The 12,737-nt window shown below is 27.6% G+C and overlaps 2 protein-coding genes across 2 annotated transcripts; both read right to left on the reverse strand.

The window, feature by feature from the left end:
• Window positions 1–8,904: 8,904 nt before the first annotated feature.
• On the reverse strand, window positions 8,905–11,442 carry LOC111042050 (zinc finger MYM-type protein 1-like). The gene is made up of 7 exons (XM_022326537.1): window positions 11,107–11,442; window positions 10,822–11,020; window positions 10,404–10,734; window positions 10,083–10,335; window positions 9,754–10,008; window positions 9,377–9,657; window positions 8,905–9,293 (listed from the first exon to the last, which is right to left on the reverse strand). Exons 1-7 carry the CDS (start codon window positions 11,399–11,401, stop codon window positions 8,949–8,951), a joined length of 1,959 nt encoding a protein of 652 aa, XP_022182229.1. The 5' UTR covers window positions 11,402–11,442; the 3' UTR covers window positions 8,905–8,948.
• LOC111042044 lies at window positions 11,441–12,180 on the reverse strand. Its single transcript, XM_022326533.1, has 2 exons — window positions 11,894–12,180; window positions 11,441–11,682 (listed from the first exon to the last, which is right to left on the reverse strand). The coding sequence occupies exons 1-2, from the start codon at window positions 12,146–12,148 to the stop codon at window positions 11,449–11,451; spliced, it is 489 nt and encodes a 162-aa protein (XP_022182225.1). The 5' UTR covers window positions 12,149–12,180; the 3' UTR covers window positions 11,441–11,448.
• Window positions 12,181–12,737: the final 557 nt, after the last annotated feature.

A 12,737-nucleotide genomic window follows, 5' to 3' on the forward strand; every position in this document is an offset into this window, starting at 1 on the left:
TATTTTTTCGATTTCATAATTTTTATTTTTGTTTATTTTTATATTCTTATTGACCATTACTTTTTACTACCATATTTTATGCAGTATGAAACTATCATATTGTAAGTACAATAGTCTTTATAAACCAACAGGAGAACACCACAATTGAATTTGTAAAACATTTTTCAATAAAACTACCTATAGTGATTTGATTATCAAGATATACGTATTATTTAAATATTAACCATTATAACTGTATTAGTATAATATAACAAAAAAAAAAAATCATACAATTTAAAAGTATGGAGTTTTGACTTCAGAACATAAATGTAATACTTGACAATATTTGGTAACTATCCTGTGATTTTGTACATAATATTGTTGACGAACGTTATAGAAATTAAAATTTTTTTTCTAAAAAAAAATGAATGCCGATAAAAATGTTATAGTCGTAGTACCCGTAAATACTTTAAATATTCATTGAATGTTTATTTTATCATATTTTTCTTTATATGATAAGATTTTCAAAATATATTACTTGTTTTGAGATATTTATAGACATTTGAAATTTGAAATTATTTTAGTTTTTTTACTTTAAAATTAAGGATTTAAAACAAGCGCCCACATAAATAATGTATTCTGTAACCAAAATATCTAAAAAAATATAGGAACATAGTTTTATTTTATAATTATCTTAACTTCAAATTCGGACAAACCTATATATTAAACCCATGAATAAAGCATCTAGTTATTTAGTTGTTATTTAAAAATATTATTTGTAGGTACTTGAACTTAAAAATTATATTTTATTATATTTTATACACTGAATGACATTTTAAAATGCAATTAATTGGACAAAAATGTCTGTAACACTTATGGATATAATAGTAAAATAATTTACTTAAATCACAATGATATTATAAAATTAACCTACTTAGTAGCATTGTATGCTGACAGACAGTCTTCGCTCAGAATAGTTTTTAGTATCTATACACTGATTTTATAGGTATCATTGAATTCAAATTTAACACATCCGTTATAGTAACTCTCTATTTAAAAACTAATTATTCTAGTTACATAAATATACATAATAAATGCAACAAGAATAAACATAATATAAATACCTGTAAATTGTAATTTTTGTAAATATAGAAGTATAGTGTAATATAAAATTTTATGACAAAAAAATATATGATAAGTAATTGATACAATTGATGTAAATTTAAAAAAAAAGGAATTTACTAACGTATGTAAAAGTCATTATAACTTTTTGGGAGCACATACGAATTGGTAAACTTCCTAACACTTCTCCTTAAAAACTTGTTAGTGTCTCCACTCTACACTATATATCTAAGTACATTATACATACAGTGACTTTTAGAGCATGATTATAATACTAAAAATACTACATTATATTTAATTTTTATTTTTATAAAACCATTTTTAAGGATAATTATTCTTAGCGTAAACATTTTGATAACTCAACATTTTTTTGGCTTATTCCAGGCCTTGTATGTCCTTCGCTGCATCCACTACACCTCTCCAATTCTCCCTGTCTATAATATCTAACTTGTGCGAATTATTATTAGTGTCGTCTATTAGGAATTTCAAAATAGAAATCCTAAGGGCACCAACTAGATTCACTTTCCTACCAGAAAAGTTGCAGTTAAAGAAAATCGAAGTACTTTTACTGCCTGAAACCGTGATGATAGACACAAAAAAAAAATAAAAAAGCACACATCATTGTAAAATCAATACATTCATCGCCCAGCTCAGAATCTTAAATTATACAAACTGTACACATTTACAATATAGGATTTTAAAATTATATGTCCTAGATTTTTTGGGGTAGTGACTAAGAACCCCCCCCCCCTCAATTTGCGCCTATGCTTTCTATCCGTCCCGATGCATGCTACGGCGGAGCTATACACATAACGTCAAATAACGAGTGATTTCAGTCCTATACTTTCTTGAGTATTCTCGTTCAGACGTATATTGTTTGATTTTATTATAGAATTTAAAAATTATTTATACATATAATCATCATCGTGCATTTGTACTCCACTTGATACACACGGTTTTGCATTACATATTAAAGTTTTTTTATCGACTTGAGTTTAAAAAAAAAACCAAATAATCAAAAATGTATCTAATATGCCTATAAATAAATATATATTAACACCATGTGCACTTGTACACATTTATATTTTAATTTATACATTTTTAGAGGATTGATTAGTTTCGAATTGAATATAGGTCATCAAAAAGTTCTACCTAAATACGGCCCTGAATTTATTACATATACGTCGATAATGGAAATCACTAACTGCCGTTCAGATTTAATTCTAGTCGTCTTCACATCCTCGTAAATCGTAATCCTGTAGAAGTCGTTCATTAATTCTACGTCCATGTTTAGTTGGTTGTTACGAAAACTAATGCACATGAAACACAAATTATCGATGATTTTTGATTTTAACAAACGATTAATAACAAGTGATACAACAAATTTTATAACGTTACCTCGTTACAAGTAAAAAAGAAATAATGTAATATTAAATTTTGTCCGGAGATTGACACCAAGCACGCGTAATCTTACAACAATTGAAAGCGGGCCGAATGTAGCGGTCTACAGGTGTACATGTGCATTACTTGATATTCTTGCTGCACTGCTGCAGGCTATAATGGTAAACTTTTATCTACTAATGTTCTATATAATAATGTCTCACACATACAACACATATACTGTTAATTTAATTTTACATCATAAAAATAGTTGTGAATACTTGAATTATATGTTTATATATTATATATAATTTAATCATATCACACTATTTTTTTTAAAATTATTAAATAACACATATGTGGTCACTAAAATTAAGTAATATCAATGGAAATAAAATTGAAAAATAACTGTAAATCTAATTATCAGCTTTTTTTGACTGAAATATTCAACGTGATTAATTTTTTTCTTTAAGATCACAATAATAAGTATAATAATAAAAGTTTAGATAAATATTGAGTACGTAAGATAAAAACATGGTTATTATGATTACCTATAAATAGTTTGAATTTAAGTATTAATGAAACATTATCAGGGAATGGTTTTTATCATTGAACTCGAAATTTTTTGAAATATACACACTTAAAGGAATATTAAAATCTAAATATTTGTAGTCACTCCTTTTAGTAGGGGAAGTAGAATGGTCTTGGGCCTGTAAAAACATTCAAAATACTAAAATAACATTTAAAACTAAAAGAAATGAAAATAATTGTACCGCTAAAATATGTATAATACATTGTTCTATCATTAACATATTTGTACATTAGTAACTTGGCTGGCTGTTATTAATCTTAACAAATTAAAATTAATAACTAAAAGTAAGACTGCGTTCACAATAGCGTTTGTAAAAAGTTACAAAACAAATAATTAAAACTGAATACTGATAACATATATAATATGTTATATTTGGATATCATCATTGTACGTAAATCGACCATATTTTCACTTATTGAGTGTGAGTCTTGGTTTTACCTATATCATTTATTATGATATGGTTCAAAAATGTTTTGCATTTGTTGAAATTGTTCAACTATTAGGCACTATGAGTGCAATTTACTTATTATTTGTTTTACCTACGTTTACTGTGGGAACAATCTACAATCACCGACCACCATAGGTAATACCTTTAGAAGTCTTAATACCTTGTTTGTAAAAATTTTTTTTTGATTTATTAATTTAAACATAATTTTAATTATTATATACTATTATAGCTGTGGTATAATATAATAATAATAGAATCATTATATCAATAATAAAATATTACCCAAAAACGTTTATAATTCATATGCTATTTTATTTTATTAAGCTGCGTATAAGTTCATACTGTTATAAACTATCTTGAAAAAGCGAAAAATAAATTCACTTTTTACCACTTATAAAAAAGTAAATATCTTAAGAATAAATTGGTCCAGACCATTTTGTAAAATTAATATCTTAATAAACATTTCATCGAATCATAAATATTTTAATTTCAACACGTACATTTTATATTAATATAGGACATAATATGCATTTATAAATTAAATATACAAAAACATTAAATAAATTATAGATACTAAAAATTTAAAGTAAGTAGGTACAATCTGTATAGCGGTGTTAAGTACCTAAGTAAAAAACCATAAAACTAACTCATGTCTCATTAACCATATACATTAAAAAAAATGTATTTGCATAAAAATACAATACTCAGATACTGAAACACTTTCACAGTTTTACGCATAAGTATTTAGAGCACTGTTAATATGTTTTAGTATTTATATATTCACTTGGTTACATTATGTCGTCTAATTTACCAATAAAAAATGTACAAGTGTATATCAAATGCATTAAAATGTAGGAATAGCTTACATTACCTATAGAAAAATTAAATCATAAAATTGACTTACCTTTTAGATTACTTTTGCAGATAGTATTGATTGATATAATGATTGAAATAAAAAAGTCACGACAGTACGACCATAGTTTAGTACACTGAGCGATTGGATTACGACACTGAACGTCGAACATTTGGACAATCGTGTATATTATTATTTATTATAAATAATTTAATAAACAAGATATAAGGAATAAAGTTATAAATTAAAACAATATTTCGATGATGGTATTACCCGGTATGCGGGTAAACCAACAAAATAGACACACACAAAAAGGTCACGGGCAGAGACAATTTACTAAAAATGATACATTTTATTTAATATTTACACAAAAATAGTTTTTTAGAAAAATTAATATTTTTGTGATTCCATCATAATTTACAAATACATAATTTTATGCAGATGATGATATTTTCATGAAGCGTACATTTTTCATTCTAACCATTCCAAAATTAAATTTTTTTGTCTTTTGAGGTTACCCCTCCCCCCACCAATTTGTGATTTACCACTGATAACTGCTGTACATTTTATTAGTTGACTGACTACGACCGTTCAGATTAAATGTAGTTTAACATAAAATAAACAGAAAACATGGAAAATGTAATAGGTGATAAAATTAATTACGTTGGAAAGCGGAAAAGATTTGGAAAAACATAATTTCTGTACCAAAATAAATTATATATTATACGTAGCAGCTTACACACCTCTTTTGATACAGTTCTAGGTCTATACAAAGAGGGAATGAATGTGAATTGTTGAAAACTGGAGCTTTTTAGGAATTTAACTTTTCTTATAACCTTTTTCGAAGAGAGCCGTTAGGGAATCAAACTTTTTGAAAGGCGGGGGCTGCTTAGTGAAAATGGGAGGGAAATTTACTACTTTACGGAAAAAAGTTCCCAATTAATCATATAAAAAACATAGTTATACTTTTTTAAATTATTATTTTTAATTATAAAAACATTATATTATTTATTAATTATATATGATATACCGGTGAAGTTATATTTTAAAAATTACAAAAATATTAAAAAAATTAAAAATAATCCATAGGTACTTTTTGGATAAAGTAGAACTATTATTTAGGTATATAACTTTTATTTCGTAAATTACTAGTATGGTATGTGTAAACACTACTCGTGCTGAAAACTTACAAATATTACATACATATATATTATTTTATTAACATACTCATAACTCATATTAGTTTAGGTAGATTTACCTAAAAGTACATTTTTGCAGATGTAAATTATTAACATAATGTCATAATATAGTGTCATCGTCAATTTATTTGTATATAAATTTGTTTTCATAAAGTATAATTGGGCCTTTATGCGAACAACTCTTGTGAAAGTAATTAATTACTAATTACTCAAATACCTAATTAGTTTCAATAAAAATAATAATTAACAATGCATGAACAATTATGTTTTTTTACATGATTAATGTTTAATTTTTTTCCAGGAACATTTTTTCTGATATCCATCAAAAGCGCCACTGGTATATCCACTCTGAATCATTTTTAATTTACCTAGGGATTTATAATTAAATTCAAGTTTAACACACACATTATCTTGAGTTCACATAAAGATTCATCGATATAGCTTCGAATTTCATTATATGATAGTATGTAAGCTTAATCATTATAAAATCTTTGAATCCAAATAATATGTTCTGTTGATTGCCGAGCGTTTTGAACTACTTTAAATGTTTCCTATCGTCATTTGATAAATGAAATAAAAAAAAAATGATTTATGAATTAACAATACATAGAAAATTAGACTCTAAATATAATTCTTAAAATGATAAATTAAGAAATTATTGTAGATTATTGGTCTTTATTAGATATTATGAGTAATAGTGATCATTTGCCCAAACATTATGAATAGGTATTGTAATGGTGTGGAGCACCATTACAGTTTTCATATTTTTATAATTATAATATTACGAATAGTATTATATACAATACAAATATCATAGATGCGCGTGTCATCTTTTATCCATTTTGTAATATCACGGAGTAAAGCTATATATAATATGTATAACTATTTTGTATAGTAAACAAAATGTATAATAATCGTTCGGCCTGCTTGACATTCGTCAGCCGAACCAGTCTCGTTTCACCACTTGCTCCGTGTATTGTTGCTGCCAGGTCATCGGTTAAGTAAAATATTTTATATTACATTTTGTTTTACATTTTAAAATATACGTTAAATTATACTCGGTGTCTCGGTATAACTAGTTATCTTGTCGAACATCCAAATCCTCTCACATTCCCCCGTTTGGTACTGCACGGAAAAAAATATAAACTAAATATTTTTAGTTGGCAAAAATATAGTTGAAGTAACTAAATTTTAGTTAGATTTACTGGAAAGTACCTAAATGGTTTAGTTAATAGAACCAAAATAATTTAGTTAAACGATAAATTTAGTTGAAGTACCTAACTAAAATTACATGGTTGCTTAAAATGTTCACTGTATCGTTTAGTTGTCTCCACTCAACGTTTAGCTATAAATTGGTATATTCCTAAATTTGCTATTTTTAAATCAAGAATATTAGTATTTTTAAATTGTGTGGGTTTTCCTCCTTTTTTCGTTGTTTACTTATACATCAACCGACGACGCTGTAATTTCGTTCCCGCTTCCCTGCACGTCCTGCAGTCCACACTCCCCAAGCGCGACAGTCAATTTAGTCGAATACTCAAATGTCAATGACAACCATTAACCATTATAAAATATATTGTCAATTTGTCATTTGCCTTTATAATTCGTTCTATTGCGTTGCTGCATAAAGTATACTAGCATTTTTAATATACTATACGTTTATAGTGTTGTTGTCTTGATTTATTAGTCAGTTAACCTATTGTTGCTTCAGTTGCTTGTGAAATTATTTTAATGGACGTCTTCACGAACACTTTGGCAATCTCCACAAGTTATATTATACAATATTTTGAATTTTTTAATATAAAGACTATGTTATACAAAGAACATTCGTATAAAACAATAAACTCACCTTAGATCGAATCAGTTAATTGTGCATCGGGATGTACCTATACATGAACAGATATTGATGAAGACATTTCGCTCCGACTTGCACCTTGATCGATACGATTGGCCTGAGCGTTGAAATTTTACAAATCCTAGTTTTTTTAGGCAAGCTACAAAGAGATACGCCGATACAGGTAACATCATAATTCATAATACATGCTTCTGACACAAGTTTCCAAAACGCACAGCATAAGACATTATTAGAACAGTCGTGCAGAAAATATCACAACGGATCTTTCTTATTATTTTAAATGTAGAAGTCGATAATTTTGTCAATAATTTATTTATTTATTTATTTTTTTTTTTGATAATTTACTCGGACTTTTCGATGAAATAACAATGCGACGATATCTGTTTCGGAGGTACGACGGCAAATAATATAATTACAACAAATTTGTCTCACCGAGTAGCGTGTGGTATAGAAATATTATCTTTATTACTATAAATTATTATTGCCATAATTATACTACACGATAAGGTGGTAACGACGATATTTCTATAAGAGGTATAGCAAATAAAATTGTTTTAAAAATAAAACTTTATAATGAGATTTATTTATTTACTATTTAATGTGACTGGACCTATTTCGACTTTTTAGATGTTTTTTTCAAATACAACTCAGTGTTTTTCTTTGTGGTTTTTTTATCCGTACGGAAAAAATAACTCTATATTTACCACATTTGTATCATATAATATATTTAATTTTAATAAACCGCAGTAATCCGTATATAGAGTAGCGTTCTGTTATGAGCTGCTATAAAAGGCACATACCTACCTACCTACGATCGCTATATTATTTACTGTAGCTTTATTATGCTATTATTATTGTTACCGGGCGACTTACGGTTTACCTAACTTAACTGTATAACTCATAGAATGTGTTTTAGTTTTCGAATTCACAGTTTCGGTGATAATGTATATGGCACATCGCACACGCACACAATACGCACCCAAGCGGGGACAGAAATTGTTTCTGGTCCTCGCTAATACACTTTGACGCAAACTTATATTATAGTACTGTTACTAGTTACTTGGTTATCGTTTTAAGCCGGAAACGGAAATCGTCGGATTAAGACGTGTAGATATGACATAATTTTATACGACTTATGATTCTAAACTTTTAAAAGTGGATATTTTCCCACAAAGATTATCGAATCTTTATCTAAGATAACACTATTCATTTAGTACGTTACTGATTAATGATTATCATTAGAAAACCAATCGATTTTTGAACTGCAACACACACTGAGATGGATAATAATTATATAGTATACATAGGCGCAATTAGAGTAAAAATATTGGGGGGGCTTCAGCCCCTCACATAAATTTTTCAATCTCTGCCTCTCAGAAGCTTTTTTCTACCCTTAAACCTAACCCTCTATAAAAATGTGCTCATTGGATGGCAAGTAAAATTTAAAAAATAAAAAATAAAACAATAATTCACTTTTAACTTTTAAGTATAGGTAACAGATTTAATTAGTTTTTAACATTTTATAATCTTATTTTTCTATTTTTATTAGCAAATGTATTTAAAATAATTTCGGTGTCAACAATTATATCTCTCTCAATATTAAGTATTGCCAATTTTGAGAACCGTTCTTGTGACATCGTAGACCTAAGATAATTATTTATTCTTCTCATTGCCGAAAATGACCGTTCGCAAGTAGCCGAACTGACTGGAAGAGTGATAGCTACTTGGATCATTTTAAAAAGATTTGGAAAAGTATCTTTAGATAATTTTTCTTTTATGGTTAAATAGCTAGGAACTCCTTTAATCATATTTTTCAAAACAGTCATCTCACATTGCAAATCATTAGGGATGACTTCAAACAAATTCTGTAAAGTAAAATACAAATATACAGTTTTTAAATGAAATAGGTACTTGATAAACATAAATTATATATATAAAAAAAAAAAACCTTATATTGATTTATAAGTAATGATGATCCCTTAAAGTCTAATTTTAACAAGTTATCTACACAAGTCGCAATTTGAATGCTCTCTTCAGAAAATCTCTCTTTCATTTGACATATTATTGTATCTATTACTGGATAAAAAGCATGAATCTTCCAATATTCTTTTGGTTCTAATGTAGTGGTACTTGTATTATCACTTTGGTGATTATTTTCAGCTGAAGTTGATGACATAACAACATAATTTTTTAGATTAGTGGACTCCCTTCTCTGCCTTTTAGAGCCACCTAAGCTCAATATAAAAAAAAATATATTATCATATTGAATTTAAAATATTTAATTAATTAACAGTATCATATAATGTAAAAATTTACTCTAGGTACCTTGAAAAGGAACATTAATTTCAATTACATTGTCTTTTGAAAATACAACCATTTTTTCCCACAGTTCACTGTAGTGAATAGAAGAACGATAACTTTCTAATGTATCAATTACTCCTTTTATCAAATTTGCAGAATTTCCAAGTGTTGCTGATTTTGACTGAAGTTGAATACTTAATATATTAACAACTTTTAGAATATCATGCAGAATGAATAAATATGCTACAAATTTAAAATTTGATATTGTAGAAACAATACCTAAAATAAAAAGCACAATAAAATCAGTTGCATTATATGAAACCAATGGTTATTTAATATTTTTCATAACATACCAATTGCTTGGGCAACACATTTACTTTGTTGATCATCAATTTCATCATTTAAAACTTGAGCTATGGCATTAAAATTTTTTATCACTGCGTCACAGCTTTTAAAGCGGCAAATCCAACGAGTGTCACTTAACTGAGAAAGTGTTGTCTTTTTCATATTCAATTTAAGTTGTAAATCAGTAAGCTTCACGTTTCTTGTTGGATGAGAGAAATGAACATAGAGTGCCTCCAAAGCGTTAAATAAGTTTCTAGCATCCTTAAAAAAATATATATAATTACAAATCAGAATAATAGGTATAATAAAATATTAATTATGAATTTTACCTTTAAGTGCTTGCACATATCAATAACTACTAAATTAATCTTATGCGCCATACAATGTACATATACTGCACATTTGGCTGGAGGGTGAACTATTTTCAATTTTGCTTGAACACCTCCTATGTGACCTGACATGACATTTGCTCCATCATATGACTGTCCTATGATGGGAATTTTATCTAATTTAGATGCATTTAAAAATTCAACCAATTTTAAAATCAAAGCAACTGCAGTTTGCTTTTCTGATACGTCAACAAATCCTAAGAATCGTTCACAGATGTCCATTCCATGGGGATATCTTACACAAATACTTAATTGCTCTTGTTTGTGAGACCTAGTAAGAATAGAAAACTTATTAAATATACAAAAACATAGTATTAAAAATTCAATTTTTACTTCCAAGATTGTATTTATTATTTACCGAGCCTCATCGCACGAGATACTGAACATTCCACAATCTATAATTTCTTGTATAATGGTAGATTTAACATTTTCAGCACACGTCTCTATCAGTTCATTTTGTATACTCCAACTTGTATGGTTCAATAAGGTATTTTTATATACATTGCAAAACTCTGGATTATGTTTTGATAAAAATTCACACATTTCTTTAAAATTACCTAGAACAAAAATAAAACAAACAAATTTTAACAATGAAATTCAATTAAATAATTTTAAGGTACATTTTAAATAATATAATAAGTACCCTTATTAACTGATGTCTCATCTTCACGGTGTCCTCTAAACGCTATTCCTTGTCTGCCAAGATATAAAACAATATCAATTAAACATTTAATGTACATTCTATTTGTTTGTATTTCTTTTTGAAGAGCAGTAGACATCTTTGAAATAACATCACCATTTTTCACTGAGTTTTTATAAGCTGACCATCTTAAATTGGCAGTCAAGTGGTGGTCAGAAATTTCATGCAATTTTAATTTTGTTTTTCCTGTTTTTGCATCTCTAGTTCCACTCAACTTTAATAATAGAAATAGGTACATATTATTAATAATACATTTTAAAGATAATATTAAACAATTATGATCTATTAATGTAATTTGTAAATCAGTGTATTTAAAATGGTTAAGCTTGCCTTTTTCCAATTATTAAAACCTGTTGTTACGAAAACATCTTCTACATGACCAGAACTTGTTGAAAACATTCTGCAAGGAAAGCAAAAAATAGCATCTTTCTCTATGCTATATTCAAGCCAGTTATACTCCTTGAAATATTTGGAACCAAAAGATCTATTTTGTGATCCAAATGCTGTTTTAGGATAAACCTATATACAATAAATTTATTATTTTACATTTGTTATTAAATATTGAAGAAGAAAAAATATTATTATAGATTAATATTATTATTATATTATAGAGAGAGGAGTGGTATTGGGTACAAAAAAAAACAGAAAGGGGCCAAAAAATGATGGCCCCTTAAAGAAAAATGTCTGGCTATGTGCCTGAGCTAGTACTCTTAAAATTAATATAACTTACCTTTAAAATAGGTTGCACAGGGCCAGAATCTAAGTTACCTAGATCGACAATATCCAACTTATTTCCTTCTTTAGGACTTAATAATGTCGATTGACTTGTCTCATATTCAACTAAAGAATTATTCACATCAGGAGACATAGAAACATCATTATTAGAAGTTGAAATAGTTGTTTCTGAATGACTTGAATTATTTTTTCCTTCATTGATTAGTATACAATCTGATTTATTTTTTTTTAAATTAAATATCGAAAACATTTTTAGTTTACTAACTTTGAATTTTTTTTTTAAAAAAAGAAGAAAATTAGGTACCTAATAATGATAGGTAGGTAATAACTTTTTTGTTCACTAAATAGCAAATGCCAAAATATTATCACAATCACAAAGCACGATGCACGAATGAACGGAATGAACAAATAATGTGAGTACGTCTGTATTAGGAATGCAATCGTAATTGAATGGTCAATCTCAATATATGGTGGTATATAATTGTAATGCTTGTCTGCTAAGGACGGTTTGGTCGTTTGGTATGATCAAATGTTTAATAGCATCAATACAGTTTTGTACTTTCCGTAAATGAGCTATTTATAAACCTACATAATAATATGACGTGACTGTATATTCACACTGGGCGAATGTTCGCGCGTGTTTACCGTGAAACGAACCCACACGCATGCGTGTCCCGCACGCGAACTATTCGCCTAGTGTACCTTATGGTTATGGCTTATCGTAATTGTCATTAATTGTCAATTGCGGCCACTCGCAAAACGTCCGAGAATGGAAGCTATAAATATAGTCGGGGATAATATTTTGGTTATTGATAATGATATACAGCGGTGCGCTATAA

Source organism: Myzus persicae, unplaced genomic scaffold, assembly GCF_001856785.1.
Source record: "Myzus persicae strain clone G006 unplaced genomic scaffold, MPER_G0061.0, whole genome shotgun sequence".
NCBI classification, from domain to species: Eukaryota; Metazoa; Arthropoda; class Insecta; order Hemiptera; family Aphididae; genus Myzus; species Myzus persicae.

What these genes read in the sequence shown, in the direction of transcription:
- LOC111042050 (XM_022326537.1), bottom strand. Translation starts at nt 11,401, where the DNA reads ATGTACCTATTTCTATTATTAAAGTTGAGTGGAACTAGAGATGCAAAA. An exon ending in TGAGACATCAGTTAATAAGG is followed by an intron (nt 11,021 to 11,106) that starts GTACTTATTATA and finishes TTTTTGTTCTAG; the next exon opens with GTAATTTTAAAGAAATGTGT. An exon ending in ATCTCGTGCGATGAGGCTCG is followed by an intron (nt 10,735 to 10,821) that starts GTAAATAATAAA and finishes TATTCTTACTAG; the next exon opens with GTCTCACAAACAAGAGCAAT.
- LOC111042044 (XM_022326533.1), bottom strand. Translation starts at nt 12,148, where the DNA reads ATGTTTTCGATATTTAATTTAAAAAAAAATAAATCAGATTGTATACTA. An exon ending in CTGTGCAACCTATTTTAAAG is followed by an intron (nt 11,683 to 11,893) that starts GTAAGTTATATT and finishes TATTGTATATAG; the next exon opens with GTTTATCCTAAAACAGCATT.